Consider the following 16,108-nt stretch of genomic DNA (forward strand, 5'->3'; position numbering starts at 1 on the left):
TACCTTATTTGTGACATTTTCCTAGTGTTGCTCAGTGATGAACTAGCTGTGTCTATTCTTGTCCCTTTTTCCTCCTTACAATCTGCCATAATCAGAAATAGTTACGCAAGTATCAGTCTGAGCTTCCCCACATATATTCAACTGCTTCCATGTTTTACACACATTATTAATCCTTTCCATACCTTCAGGCTGGAGAAGCACTGCTATACACAACATCCATCACAGCAGACCTCCAACTTCACTTGAGACAAGAGCGGTTGGAATACAAGTATTTCAGATATTATTGCTGCTGTAGCTGCTTAAGGAAACATGTGCTGTGACTCAAAGCATTTTGCAGTGAAGCATCATCAAGACAGCACACAGGAGAAAAAAGGTATTTTTCAGTACCATGTTAGTTATCCATCACCCAGTGAATAATTTTAACACCCCACAGATAATCCAACTTGCTTTCTGTTTAAAAGCAGCCAGAATAAAAAAAAAGAAAGTCTGGATTAAAGATCAAATGCCCACAGCAATAGGCAGCAGTTATGCAGACCACATTACTGGCATTCACTAATACCCGCACAGTAAAAACACAGAGGATGATACTAGCAATCCAATGCTGCAAATTCCTGAAAGTTACTGGAGTTCTTTAAAATGCAATTAAAAAAATAATCATAGAATAAATCACACTGTCCTAAACTCATTAATTTGCATCTTGGATTTTATTTTTTTTTTGATCTTGCTTAAACATACTTTAAGCTTTCTCAGCCTTCTCCAACTAAGGCAGTAATTTCACCATATCATCTTTCACATTTAAATCACGCAGGCTGGTAACCTTATTTCTGACCAGGGTTTTTAATGGTTCTATTATTCACTGGAAAATCATAAACTTTTGTAAAGTTGGGCAAGAATCCAAGCTGAGAGCCATGTGAAAAATTTGAGAGCTGCTTTTCTTCCTCTATACCTAGTGTCTGCTGACAAAATCCCCATTTTTTGCATACTTGTTTTGTATATTTAACTGCAGCAGCAGGATTGACACTGTGACTACTCCTCTGTATCAGTAAATTTCAACTTCTGTGGAAACAGTCACTTCCAATTTGAAAACTTTCTCAAGGTGAGAGAGACAACCTACTGCATGGGCAAAGGAAACGGACCATGCAGCAGCAATTACCAGTCCATCTTACAGAAACCAAAGTAAGGACATCTTAGTTCTTTCATCACCTCTTCCTCAGCCTCTGGAAAGATTGAGCCCCATTAGACTGGTTCATTAGACTGAGGAGTCCAACAAAACAGCAAGTAATTACCTCGCATAACTGTCATATTGTATATTCACACTTCTCATCCTTCTCAGCTTCTTACAAACTTAATGCTGAACTGAAATGTAAAAGTTCCCATTTCTAGTGATAAAAGAAAATCAACAGTTGTTGTATAAACAGAAGCAAAGATTAATTTGGCTAACGTAGGTATGAAAACAAAGGACAGAAAACAGAACTTCTGGTTACCCAAAAAGTATATCTTTAGAAACAGCTTCTCTTTGATTTTCGTCTGCTTCTACGGCTCTTTGTTTTCCTATGAAGAACCACCCAAGAGCCTCAGAAGCTACTTTAGAAAGCCTTTTGGAAGCTACATTATACAGCAGAAGATAAAGCAGTGAAAAAAAAAAAACAAACAAACCCAAAAAACCACCAAAAACTAGCAAAGGAAAGAAGGAAAGAAATCAAACATTTTAAAACTTACAGGAACATAAAGGTAAAAACAGAAGTATAAAGGGAATTTTAATTTTAAATGTCTGGCTCCTGTCCTCACCATTTACACTGTTAAATGTCACATTAGATGACATTTCATTGTTTAGACAAGTTAATGTGGCCTTATTCATACAGTAATTCCAGTTACACAAATGGTTAGGAAACTAGTTCAGACAAATGCTACTTCTGCCTGAACGCAAACCCTAGAATCCTGTTTTGTAAGACAAAAACAACCAACCAACCAACCAAACGCAAAACCCCACCAAAGCAATCATGATTGCATAAACAACTGAAAAACTGGTGGACGAAGGAAAACCCACAGGATGCTATTTCCTGGCTGAGTAACATCCGGCAAAAGAGCAGGGCCAGGCAGTTAGAGGCAGGAGTCTTCAGCTGGCACCATGACTTGCAAGATTAATACCTTTCTGCAGGCTAAAGAAGTCAACTACTTTGATAGCCCACAACTTCCTAAGAACTGCTGAGCACAAAGCACAGGTTTTTCTGTCAACCCTCATCCTATGTACCCCCTGACATAGACTGTCACCAAACCAGCATTCCAAATCAAAGCATACCCTTAATTTTCAAATTCATTTGGAATACCTGAAAACAAGCAGACACTTTGAAGGGGTCAGATTTAAGTATAAAGCAAAATAATCAAAGTCCCTAAGACACTTCAGCTGCAGAAGTCACTGTGCAAAGCAGGCCTTGAGGAACAGAAGAAGTCTTTTAAAAGATTACTTATTAGCAATTGTTACTGTAACACTCGTACAACCCTTAAGGCTGAAAGTGGTTTTGAGCTTTACTATTTGGTTTTCTTTAAATTATTTATTTCAGCTTTCCTTATATTTAGGAGCAGTACAGAATCTCTACAGTAAAATTGAAGCCATTCATGATCTCAACACGTTAGGCCATAGTCAAATTATAACTTCTAAAATGGAAAAGAAAAGCTAAATATTAACAGATTTTAGCGTGCAGTTTAGAAAATATTTTGGTGCAAAACCCAGAAAGAAACCAACTACTTTTTACGAGGCAGCTTAATTTGAGAGATCCAGTAGTTAACATGTTAACACAGTATCCAAATAAAAACAGAACAACCACAGCCTGTTGCACGGACAATACTTTGCTATCTTAGGCAATGCCAGGCAAGTTTAAAGCATCTTGAGATGTTTTAACCCTTAAAATCAGAGGCCATGAAGTACGCTATGACTATGGCACAAAGACTCCATTTCATGGATATCACAACAGCAAAAAAAAAAACCCAACACAATGGAAAAAACAAACCAACAAAAAACAAAACCAAACCAAAAACAAAAAAACAAACAAAACCAACCCCCCAAACAAACAAAACAGAACACCATCCAAAACCAAACAAACCAAACAATCATGTCATCTTTCAGTTACTCCACAATTTCATAGCTGTAGTGACAAAACAATTGCAAACATAACCTACAGAATCACATAAACTTCACATCTAGTTTGGACAATATTTAATCACACTAATGGCTTAAAGAATGCATTCATAACTGGACTGATGACTAGTTTATGTTAATCTAACTTTTAATTTGAGGTTGGTCACAGTTGGCAAACATAATATAACCCCCTTTATTCAAGAAGGGGAAAATGGATGACCTCGGGGAACTATGGACCAGTCAGTCTCACGCCTGGCAAAATCTTGGAGCAGATTCTCCTGGAAGGCATGCTAAGGCACATGAAAATCAACAAGGTGCTTGGTGACAGCCAGCATGGCTTCACTAAGGGGAAATCCTGCCTGACCAATTTGGTGGCCTTCTATGTTGGGGCTACAGAACTGATGGGCAGGGGTAGAGCAGCTGACGTCATCTACCTGGACTTACGCAAAGCATTCGACACTGTCCCACACAACATCCTTGTCTCTAAATTGGAGAGACATCAGTTTGATAGGTGGACCACTTGGTGGATAAAGAACTGGCTGGATGGCAGCACGCAAAGAGTTGTGGACAATGGCTCAATGTCCAGCTGGAGACCAGTAACGAGTGGTGTCCGTCAGGGATCGATGTTGGGACTGGTATTGTTCAACATCTTTGTCGCTGACATGGGCAGTGGGATTGAGTGCGCCCTCAGCAAGTTTGCCAGTGACACCAAGCTGTGTGGTTCGGTTGATACGCTGGAGGGAAGGAATGCCATCCAGAGGGACCTTGACACCCTTGTGAAGTGGGCTGATGCCAACCTGATGAAGTTTAAGCATGACAAGTGCAAGGTCCTACACCTGGGTTGGAGCAATCCCAGGCACAGCTACAGGTGCTGGGCAGAGAAGGACTTGGGGGTGCTGGTTGATGAGAAAATGAACATGAACCGGCTGCAGCATGCACTCACAGCCCAGAAAGCCAACTGTATCCTGGGCTGCATCAAAAGGAGCGTGACCAGCAGGTCGAAGGAGGTGATCCTGCCCCTCTACTCTGCTCTTGTGAGAGCTCACCTGGAGTATTGTGTGCAGTTCTGGTGTCCTCAACATAAAAAGGACATGGAACTGTTGGAACAAGTCCAGAGAAGGGCCACAAGGATGATCGAGGGACTGGAGCACCTCCAGTATGAAGACAGGCTGAGAAAGTTGGGGCTGTTCAGCCCGGAGAAGAGAAGGCTGCACGGAGACCTCATAGCAGCCTTCTAGTATCTGAAGGGGGCCTACAAGGATGCTGGGAATGGACTGTTTATGACAGACTGTAGTGACAGGACAAGGGGTAACAGGTTCAAACTTAAACAGGGGAAGTTTAGACTGGATATAAGAGGGTGGTGAGGCACTGGAATGGGTTGCCCAAGAAAGTCATGAATGCTCCATCCCTGGCAGTGTTCAAGGCCAGGTTGAACAGAGCTTTGGGTGACATGGTTTAGTGTGAAGTGTCCCTGCCCATGGCAGAGGGGTTGGAACTGGATGATCTTAAGGTCCTTTCCAACCCTAACTATTCTATAACTTCAACCATGTGTCCTCATTACCACTAAAAGGGCATACAGATGACTCAAGGAAACCATGAGACAACAGGATCTCTGCTCACTTAATAGAATTTATTACTGAGCTTCTTGTCATTGATATTTAATAGGCACTATATAAATGGTCTTAGCCTTTACAGAACTTCCCCATTTTAGGAAAGAATAGTCAAGAGATGTAAATGAAAAGGTAAAGTCATTACCTAGGACAGATCAGCAACTGTAGAGAAATAATCCAAAGTTTTCAGCAATAGCAACATTTACAGAAGTCATAGTTATACTGAGTGAATCGTACAAGCCCATACTTTGCATTGGTCTTCTGTAGCAGTAGGAACTAAGACGGGATCAGTGGCATGCCCTGACAGAAAGCAAGTACCTCTTAAAAGAGAAACTCTCATCCAGCCTCTCCTCAAACACATTATTAGTTACTATTAGATGTTATGCCAAGAAAAGAAAAATGTTTAGCTGAAATGCTGCTCAGAAAACTCATTCATCTTTACCTTTATTGACCATGGCCATTCTTAGGTCATAAATCCAAGCAACGCAGACTGAATTTGTTATTGTTAATTTACTGGGAATAACAACAAATGGTTAGGTTTTAGGAATATCTAATTATTGACTTTCCAGCCTTAAAGCATTATTTTTAACATACTGAAAATTAAATGAAAGAGCTTATGCAAATGACTGGCAGACTGCAACAAAAAAGCTGAACATTCTTACTGTAATAATAAAAGCTATCTTCAAAGTATCCTATAAGACAACCCTTCAGGTACAGCAACTCACTTCTGCATTAGATCAGTTCAAATGAGCTCATGTCTGCTGAGCATTTGGGCTCAACAGCAGATGAGAAAACATCCATGATGCACTGAGGCAAGGAAAAGACGTAGTGTGAGACAATTACATTGTTCAGATTAAGACTTTCTGACTTTAAAGTGTTTAGAGAGGAAGGAAAGAAGGAACGTGGGAGTGTGTTGCTCTACAAATTTCCATAATAATTATGTTATGTGTTTTAAACATAAGGCAAAATTACACAGATAAATTAAATTTAAAATATACATATAAAAATATATGTCTCCAAAATACTAAGTTTTACAGGTTACTGCGTCATACTACAGTAATCATCCTATGATTCCATAAGCAAACTGGTCTAGTGTGAGGTGCCCCTGCCCATGGCAGGGGTGCTGGAACTAGATGATCTTAAGGTCCTTTCCAACCCAAACCATCCTGTGATTCTATGATACGTCAGAATAAGAAGAACATTTACTTGCATGAAAACAACATGCCAGTCTTTATAGCTTCATTCTTTGTGCTTTATTTAATATATTTTGCTGCATTATTTTTATTTCAGACATCTCACTTTAGAAAACAGATAAAAAGCACAATGTGCCATCTAAAACTTCAACGTGTCTTCAAAAGTGCTGAAAGAACACTTGCAAATATTAAGAAACTCGTTTAAGAAATTTAATAAGCTAGTGTTTAAGATTTTAATTTCAATCAGAATTTAGATTTTATACTACCTCAGGACACTGAATATTTTTAAGTATGGAACATCTTTAATGAAAAGTCGACCAAAGGTAGTGTAGATTCTATTTTTAATATAGCGTTACAATCAACAACTTAGATAACCAGTGCACAAAATATTCAGTTAATGGGCACCAAATTCCTTCGCAGAGCATAAATAACATTAAAGGTCAAGCACACACTGGCTGAAACTCATATTTCAACTGCCTGATGCCCATTCTGTTCTTATGTATGTACCTTAAAACTACAGGGGATGAAGTATCAGAAGCTGCTCATCATAACAAATAAGCTATGGACAATAACCCAGTAAATAAACAGATTAAATTTAGAAATAATTTTCCAAACACACATTACTTTTCCAACTGGCTGAACTACCTGGATAACCAATATATTACTTGCTGCCTTACTGTGTGATGCTATGGGTTGTCTCATGTTCTATTTAACAGTTAAAAATAACTTGCTATAAGGATGTTCGCACCATCTACTCGTTAAAATTCACCTACGTCTTTACAAAAAAGTACACATTACAAAGTAATAAGAAGTGAGACACTGCTCCAATATAAACTGAGATACGGTAGACACCACCCCTACTAAAGGAATACTGTAGTCTACATATTGTCCTATGCCCCTTTTTCCACTGTGGTATCTTACTACATCCTTTTTCTCTTCACCTACATCCACAATCTCTCTTCCCTCCATGCCTTCTGCAAGTCAGGATATCCTTCTTTGCTTGTTCTTATATAGGATGTTTTTGGAGTACACCTTCCAGCTGGTTGCTCACCAATTGGAGCACCAACTGGTTAATCACTGTATTTCACTTGATTGGCCAGCTGTCTAATTATGTGGAACATGCACTCCCATTGGTTACTTATCCTAATGAGTGCATGTAAGGCCCAAGGACCAACTGGGACCAGGTTTGCAACCTCACACAACTCCACATGAGTGAGCAGGAGCTTCGTCTCAGACATGGCAGTCTGTAGCTGCATGCACCAGCACCACACATCTCCAGAACATTTGGCTTTTAAGGACCATCTTACACCAAACAAATTTGTGACACTACTCAGACTGATAAAAGTTCTTGTTACAGCAACGTAATCATTGCCAGGTTAATGCCTGTTCTTCAGACTTACTACTAAATACTGTGTCTTCTGGTACAACAAACAAAAAACACCACAAGAAAGTAGGCAAGTAAATCTAAAATAAGCTCTCCTAGCTTAAGCAGCAGCAGGAACATCAGCATGATTATGATCTGCCTCACAGAATCACAGAATGGCTAGGGCTGGAAAAGGCCTTAAGATCATCTAGTTCCAAGCCCCATAACTCATCATGCTGTTTGAACTAGTGACTTCAGGAACACTGAGGCTCATTATGTACTGCATAAACTACTGACCAATTTTTCAAGTCCCAACTGGGAAATACGCCCCTTTGTATTTTATTACGGTCATAAGTAGTAAATCAGATGTAGAAAACTGCTCAAACTACCCAGACTGTTAAAACAATAGCCCTCTACATTAAACCTAGTGTTTTACCTTTCTCTCTGTTGCAATTCTGTTAATTTCAGTCAAGCTACAATTGGGCTGCCCTGAACTTTTTCTGTTTATACTGTCAAGTGACAAAATCCATTTTCTACAAGTTAGCTGAAACTAGAATTAGCTAAAAATGATGATCTGCTGAATCTGCAACAGGTATGCTGCTACTCATCAACAAATAACCCCCCCAAAGGCTACTGAAAAAAGAAAAAGGAATATATACACTGCATAATTTCCATTTTCCATGAAAAGCATTATTATGAGACTTCTGACATGAAGCTCAAAGTATTTCAATTTTAAACATTTGAATTCTCAAATTAAATTCCACATGAAGTTACTCAGTTGGCAGGTCCTTTCAGGAGTAACACTGAAATCATTTTGGAACAAGCTTAAGGCACCAATCATGCAAGCAGGTCTTTAACTTCACATATATGAAATCCTCTGCACGTCTTGTCGTTGCAGAATTTAGATATGTCCATAAATCTCAGAACAGATTTCTTGCTCTTCAGAAAGACAAATTTCTTTCCTCGACACAAGCGCAATAGAACAATCTCCTCTTTATTTCACTTCATTAAATTAGATTTCTATTAATGTCCTTTTTGATAGTTGCTGAGTCACTTACTTATGCCTGATGCTGTCTGTTTTCAAAATTTCTACTGGATTAAGTGACAACCTTAACACCGTTTGTATTTATATATACACACGCATACCACCCCTCCTGATAAAAAGAAAATCTCTGTAACACTGTGTGAAATGGCAATTTTATTTCCTTACCATATTAAACATAAGAGCTTCCTGCATACTCCCTGCTCAAATTACATGGATTTTCTTTAATATTAGGGCATACATTGTAACAGCAGCATATAATTTTCCTGCACAATAATTTTTTTCCAGTTGAAAGGTATCCTATATCATCAGCATCAACAGGAATAGACACCCGATTTTCAGCTAGACAAAGCTTATGCGTTTGATGACTTTATGCCTTGTAAAAAGCAGTTTTGAGACACAGAGCAGCTACATGAAAATTTGAAAACAATCTGGGAACTCATTCTTTGACCAAAGTGCTAGACCAAAAAGAGATGTAAATACTGTTCCAATAATAAAATGGTGATTTCCCCCCCCCCCGCGATATCCTATTTTGTTACTCTAATTTTATCCTTTGGAAACTGCAAGTCTTCTGTGCTTCAGAAAGCACTTAAGCATGAACTTGAAACAATCAAACAAGGAATCTTTGCATTAAGCTGGTTACAAAATACATACTTACAGTATTTTTTTTTCTTTCAGAATTCCTGGCTGAAGCTCTGAGGTACAGAAGGTACCAGAGTCTCTTTGGGGTTTGATTTTGTTTTAAAGTTGGATTTTACTTACAAAGTAATTTATAGTGTTGCCAGTGTCACACATAGCATGCGCTCAAAAGTCTTCTTCAGCTGCTGATTGTTACACTAATAAAGTATCAAGATGATACAGGTATCAATAAGCACACAAGATTTTTTAAAAACACAAATTTAAGTTTCAAGGAATTTTATTAAAATGAGCTTTTACTTAAATACTTACTATGTGAGGAAAAAAAAGGTTAAAAAATACCACTCGTTTTAGGTGAAACCTGTGCCATTTTCTGTATCAAATTAATACTATTCTTAATTGACATAATCTGTAGTAAAATAATTCACTTAAATGTATGTTGTAACCTGATCAAACAAAAAAATTAAGTACAGCAAAGCAAAATATCGTGAAACAGTGAGTAAATATATTCACTCTAGTAGGGTGTTTATTTACAGGTTTATTTGTTATAGGGTAACCTCTTCCATCACCAGTTTGCTGGATTGACAGAAACAAGTTCTATTTTAAAAATTCATTAGTTTTAAGCTAACTTGCCCACATGAAATCACTCCTACAAATCTACAATTCAACCATTTTTCATTGCATACTATGTATTAATAAGGTCAATTCTAAGATTCAGCTGCCAATATAGCCATCTTTTGGATGACATATGGCAAGATCTCCAACTCCTTTCAGCTTTGGAAATTTACATCTGCCTGTTCATTCAAGATGCTGTGTATACATGTGTTGACAAATACAGAAAATAGCAGATGGCAAAAAGCAAATGCTCAACATGAAGCACTGGGGATTGTTTGAAAATTATTTGGACTCGGACATTTGCCATTTTTAACAGCAGAATACTGTTTCAAAATAAATTCCACCATCTATTATGCTTAATGCTAATGAAGAGCTGTGATCAGAACACTGACAATTACAGAATGAATGTTATATAAATTGCAGTTGGTATCTGTTGTGGTTTAAACCCAGTCAGGTAACTCGTTCACTCACTCCCCCCCTTCTTTCCCTCCCCCTACTCCTGGAGGGACGGAGAGGAGAATCGAAAAGAATGCAACTCCCACGGGTTGAGATAAGAACAGTTTAGTAACTAAGGTATAACACAAATCACTACTGCTACCACCAGTAATAACAATGATAAAGGAAATAACAAGGGAAGAGAATACATCACCTCACCACCAGCCAACTGATAACCTGCCCCACCACACCAGACCAAGCACCAACCCATACCTCCTCCAACCCTGCAGACACCCAGCCCTTCCGGCTCACTCCCAGTTATATCCTGGGCATGACGTGCTGTGGTATGGAATACCTCTTTGGTCAGTTTGGGTCAGGTGTCCTGTCTCTGCTTCCTCCTGGCTTCCCCTCCTCCCTGGAAGAGCATGAGGCTCACAAAGTCCTTGGCCAAAGCAAAACATCGCTATCAGCTCTGATCCTGAGCCGAAAGTCAAAACACTGCACTGCACCAGCTACCAAGAAGGAGAAAAATGACTGCTACTGTTGAACCCAGGACAGTATCCAAGATGCAAGTTGCTTTATAACAATTAGATTTTTAAGATAATTATCACAGTACAATTCTTCAGGAGCTTAACCTCTGCTGCTACACATAAGCCAGAAAACTTTCTGTAATGACCACATAATTTGACACGAAATCTTTTAACACGCAATACACAGCTGTGCTCATCCAGCCTGTAAACTGGAATTACTCTGGTGACTGGTTACTACCATAGGACCTAAAAACACGTGTATGTAGACCTGTTCTCTGCCTGCATGAGTAATACTACTAACTTCTACCACCACCACCATCTCCAACAACAGCTTTAGAAAACCAAAATGAACAGTGTGTCAGGTATGTGAAGCTGCCAAGAGCTCTAACTTGGGGAGAGCAAGGCAGTTACTTTGTCTAGATAGGATGCACAGGCAAGACAAGAATTCCATCCAGTGCTATACTCTCTACTAACAATGAGCCCTGGATACCTAGCAAATAATACCAGGATAGAACAAACATACAGCACCTCCCTTATATATTCCACTATTATTTGGAAGTCTGTAACTACTTGAACCTCTGAATCAGAAAGAGTATCTTCTGTGTTAACATGCTATGGTACACTTTCAAGAAAGTCTTAAAACTTTTTCAACCATGGAAGCCCTTAGACTCAACATCATCTGTGGCAATAACTTTCACGCTGTAATTCATCATGACTTGACTTCACGAACGAAGATTTGGGAAGGGTTTTATCCACGCTTACTACAAGCACGCTGATGACTAAAAAGGCCAATGTGGGATAGGCAAATCCGGTTGCAAAAAGCACAGTGAAAGATCTCTCCTTGGGTGGTATAGGCGGGGCGCGATTCTTTCTGCGTTGTCTTTTCTCCTCAAGACTAATTCTGCGTGAGTTCTCAAAGGAGACAACAGAGTTATGGGGCGACCAATGTCCTGAACCGCCTGCATGCAGGCACTTCCAGTGCACCTTATCACCTGCCGTTTCGTCCCTCGCCTGTCACTACAGGGCTTTGCAAGTGTGGGTAAACCCTTCAGGCCTGCGCAGTGGACTTTTTAGGTGAGGCACAGCGTGCGGAGAACTGGCCCTACCCTTTAGGCCTGAGGTTTATCTGCCAGGGCCTAGTGAGCTTGTACAGTGACAGCAAATTCCTCAGGTCATAGGTTTGATTAGAGTATCCTTCTCTTAGATGGATGGCCTTACAGAGCTAAACAAGCTCCATCTGCCTGGGTTTGAAGTTAGAGCTGTCCTTCTCCTAGGATGGCTGTCCGAAGGCTAGTGAGACCATCCTGCTCATGGACACACTTTGTCTGACCCTTCAGTTGAGACCTGTCTGGCATGGGAGACACTACCAGAGGCATATGCCAACACTAGCATACCTCCCAACCTCACAAGGGCATGCAAGCTCCTTCCCCATGACAAGGGGGTGTCCGTGAAAGAGACAATGTAACTATGTTCTATGTATATCACCTTTTAGTGAAGGCATGTACTGTAGCTTCTGGTCACTCCTATAGCCAATGAGGTTTTTAAGGTAAAAAAAAAAAAGTGTTTAAATTCCACCATGCTTGAAAAGACTTTGACTGTACTAGGGGCTCTGTTAATATGTAGACAAACAAGTAGAGTCTGTAACAGTTCAGCTAAAATAAAGATGACTATAGGGAGACAGGATATGGTAACAGCAACTGACAAGCAGCAGATCTGCCTTGGAGAAAACACGTTCAAGTAAAGACGAGTGCCACTTTTTAGTCAAGAGATCCATCTCAGATAGCAAAAGAATTCTGATCCAAACAGCAAAAGGGAGAAAAAAAAAAAGTATCTTCATTTTCTCTTCACATGTCTGAGTTTTCAAATAAAGAGCACTAGCCAATCATTTTGAAATGTACAGGTTCTGAAGAAAAGCTTGTATACTGAAATAATAGTTTCATCTTCTAAAACTATAGCTGTAAACAGACAGTTGTAAACTCCAACTATTCTCACTTCATACATTTCAGAATAACTACATGGAAGTACAATGCTATAACACAAAAGATCAGTTTCAAGTAAAAAAAAAAAAAAAATCACACAGGAAAAGCACTGTTAGTTTCTGTTCAGAGCAAACAGCTCTGAACAATAATTCACATATAATTTTAATTCCCTTAGTATAGTTAGATTCATAATGAAAGAAATATATTAATTCTATTACAGTATTCACTTTAAACCAAAAGTTTAAAAAGTTTAATTCTATTACAGTATTCACTTTAAACCAAATTCTATTACAGTATTCACTCCCTACCTTAACCAAAAAGGTGTTATACACCATAGTCTCCCTACTGTTTTCATTAAGAACAAACAGGTTACTATTAATATTTGATTCACATTTTACTAGTAATTCAGTAAAGTAAACATTAGGAGATCCAAGAAAACAGCTATTTCCATTAAGAGCAGAACTAAGCATCTTGGGTTCCAAAGTGACTCTTCTGATATTTAATAGTGAGGACTAAGATTTAGATTCCGCCTGCAAACACCTTGTACATGGTTGAAATTTAAAACTCAAAGTACACAGATCAGTTTCAAAAAAATAAGTTAGTGGGAAGCACTGAGGAATAGATGGACAGCAGGATTTCTTAGCAAATTCAACTGAAGAGTATAAAAAAGGGGAAATTTGGAACATACCAGTGAAATGACCATTAAAACAGTTTTCACAGGGGCTAGAAATATAATAAATAATGAAACAGCAAAACCAAAACCCACAAAACCAATCAACCAACCAACCAAAAACCCTCAAACCCCCCCATTAATTTATTTCAACTCTAACAAAACTCAGTTTCTGACTTTGTCTTTACCTCACTTCAAAATCCCAACTTAGCACCTTCAAATCTAACAGCTCAAACCAAGCAAGAGCAGCTGCACATATACTCTCTAATGCCTTGCCAATACTGACAGTCTAGCTAGCAGCTAGATAAAGGAATATATAAAAACTGAATTCTGCTCACCTTTCTTCCTCCCTATCAGGCTGTCATTTTCAAGAAACACAGGAATTTAGTTACCTTGGGAATTCTATCTGCTTATCAAATTTATCTGAAAATGGTCAGCAATATATAAAAAAGCCCACCCCATTTTTCCTCAGAAAGCCAGGCCAAAGCATCTTCTGAGCACAAAGGCTGAATTCAGGAGAAAGAGTAAAACAGAACCACCAAGAATTCTATGAAGTAATCTGATAAAGATTCAAAATTCTTACACAGATAAAGCAGGAGCACAGGAAAAATTAAGAGAATCCACAGAACAAGAAGTCTTAATGTATGACCAAGGACATGACTCCACAAAAATGCACCAGAAACTTTCAAATAAAATCAATATTATGCTATTTTCCTCCTAAATATTTTCTATTTCATTACTGAAGAAGGAAGAGCTTCACTTTGCTCTTTGTACCTGGTCTTTTTATATTCAAGAGTTGCATTCACCACACACAGCTGTAAATATAACAGTAAAAACCACAAGTATCAATTACTAAATTGCATGACCATGTGTTACAAACAGTGACCTTTTTTGACCGGTGCACCTGATTATCCAGCATCAGATGATCAAGTGCTTGGCTCAGTTCATTCATGAATGTTTAGCAAAGCTGGGAGACATATTGATTTGGAACTGGAACACCACAACCCCTCTTTGCAAAATATAATGATCACTCAAACTCCAGAAATTTATTTCCAACTTAAACCAGCCTCAGTGAGCTGATATTATAAATATACTCACATAAACCATATTTATACCAAAAATGTGGAAACAAAACCTACAATTATTATCTTATTAGTTTATAAATTTTTTTTTGCACATCTTAAATAACAAAAGTTTACTTACTAATAGAGCAAGTCTTTGATACTTCCGTTTTAGTTCTGCCAGACTATCCGATGGCTTAGCACCCAGGATTTCATACCAGTCCTTTTGTGTAATGCTTTCAAAGGCCATAGTCTGACTGGCTTTGAAATGATTTTCTTGGCACTGTGTTAAGAGAATTTAATAAATATAATAATCTGAACAAGAAAGAGTTAGAAAAAGCAAAAATGAGTTAATGTGACAAGCTACAGGATCATGAAATCACACCTCCACCGTGTAAGATCTATAGCACAAAAAAACAGGCTGTTCCATCGCACAGATTGTTGTGCGTCATTTAAGTTACTTCATGCTTCTGATCCCAGTTCCTTAGTATATAATGCTTCAGAAGCCATCCATATGCCTTTAAAATAATTTTGTATTTGAACTATTTTGAGTCTACCTAGGTTATATATGCACTTTACATATATATATATACATATATATATATACATATATATATATACATATATATATATACATATATATATATATATATACATATATATATATACACACACACACACTTTTTAAAAATACTTTATTTTGAACCAGTACTTTACTGGGGGGAGGGAGGGGTTATAAGAGCAAGTAGTGACAGGACAAGAGATAACAGATTTAAACTGAAGGGAAATTGAGATGAGATCTTAGGCAGAAGTTCTTCCCTGTAAGGGTGGTGAGGCCCTGGCACAGGTTGGCCAGAGAAGCTCTCGCTGCCCCATACCTGGCAGCATTCAAGGCCAAGCTGGACAGGGTTTGGAGCAACCTGGTCTAGTGAAAGGTGTCCCTGCCCGTGGCAGGTGGGATTGGAACTGGATGAGCTTTATAAGTCACTTCCAACCCAAACCAATCTGTGAGTCTATAACCCTCCTTCATCCTGCTAGGTAAGGCAGCTTAATTTTTAAAATATTAAAGTAGAAAAGCATATAAAAAAACCCAAACAAAAGTAAATTAAAATCTATCAGTTTAGTATAAGTCGCTAAGTAAAACCTAACTAGTTTTTTTTTTTATTTTTGGCCACCTATCATCAAGTTAATGACCCAGAATTAAAAAAAAAATAAACAGAAGAATTAAATGTCACTAATAGCACTGTAATGCTTGCACTCTGAGCAGATTCACTGATACACTGTAGCTGATATATCATGAACTTTTTGACTAGAAATAACACCATCAGCACAGAAGAGCTTTTGTAAGTCTGCAGGTTTTGTAAATCATACTTACTGCAGGAAGAAAGGGTGTTGGTTTGGGTTTTTTTTGTTTTTTTTTTTTCCCCATTTCAGCACTAAAACAACTTTCTGGTGACTACAAAATAAATATTTTTTTCAAGGGATAAGAAAAATGGGTTTTCACACTTGGCAGAACTACAAGAATAAGGAAGGCACACCACGCACACATACCTTCACGCGCCTTTCCCCACGAAGATCCCCTTCGTCCCAGAGCACCCACCGAGGTTTTTAAGATCACACCAAGCCGCCAGCACCGCCCGGGGGCCACGCTTCCCCTCCGGAGCCCCACCGCCCCGCAGGAAGCGGTCGCTGCACCACAGCGGGCCCACCCCTCAACAACGGCTCCACGCCGACCGGCACGGCGGACACAGGGGTCGGCAGCGAGAGGCGACCGAAACAGCCCGCCGAGGGAGGCCTGCGAGGCCGAGGAGGCCCCGCAGCACGCCGCGCCCTGCCGG

At 39.0% G+C, this 16,108-nt stretch overlaps 1 protein-coding gene across 1 annotated transcript in view; it reads right to left on the reverse strand.

The window, feature by feature from the left end:
• Nucleotides 1–15,841, reverse strand: part of DNAJC24 (DnaJ heat shock protein family (Hsp40) member C24) — a 34,536-nt gene extending 18,695 nt beyond the window's left edge. Inside the window, exons 1-2 of the mRNA XM_057411007.1 lie at nucleotides 15,822–15,841; nucleotides 14,413–14,553 (exon numbers count right to left, since the gene is read on the reverse strand). Coding sequence (XP_057266990.1) covers nucleotides 14,413–14,520 — 108 coding nt within the window. The 5' untranslated portion in view covers nucleotides 14,521–14,553; nucleotides 15,822–15,841. The remainder of the gene's footprint in view (nucleotides 1–14,412; nucleotides 14,554–15,821) is intronic.
• Between the last annotated feature and the right edge of the window lie 267 nt (nucleotides 15,842–16,108).

Source organism: Pezoporus wallicus, unplaced genomic scaffold, assembly GCF_028554395.1.
Source record: "Pezoporus wallicus isolate ANWC-B61680 ecotype Strahan unplaced genomic scaffold, APGP_CSIRO_Pwel_v1 contig_5958, whole genome shotgun sequence".
Classification (NCBI taxonomy): Eukaryota; Metazoa; Chordata; class Aves; order Psittaciformes; family Psittacidae; genus Pezoporus; species Pezoporus wallicus.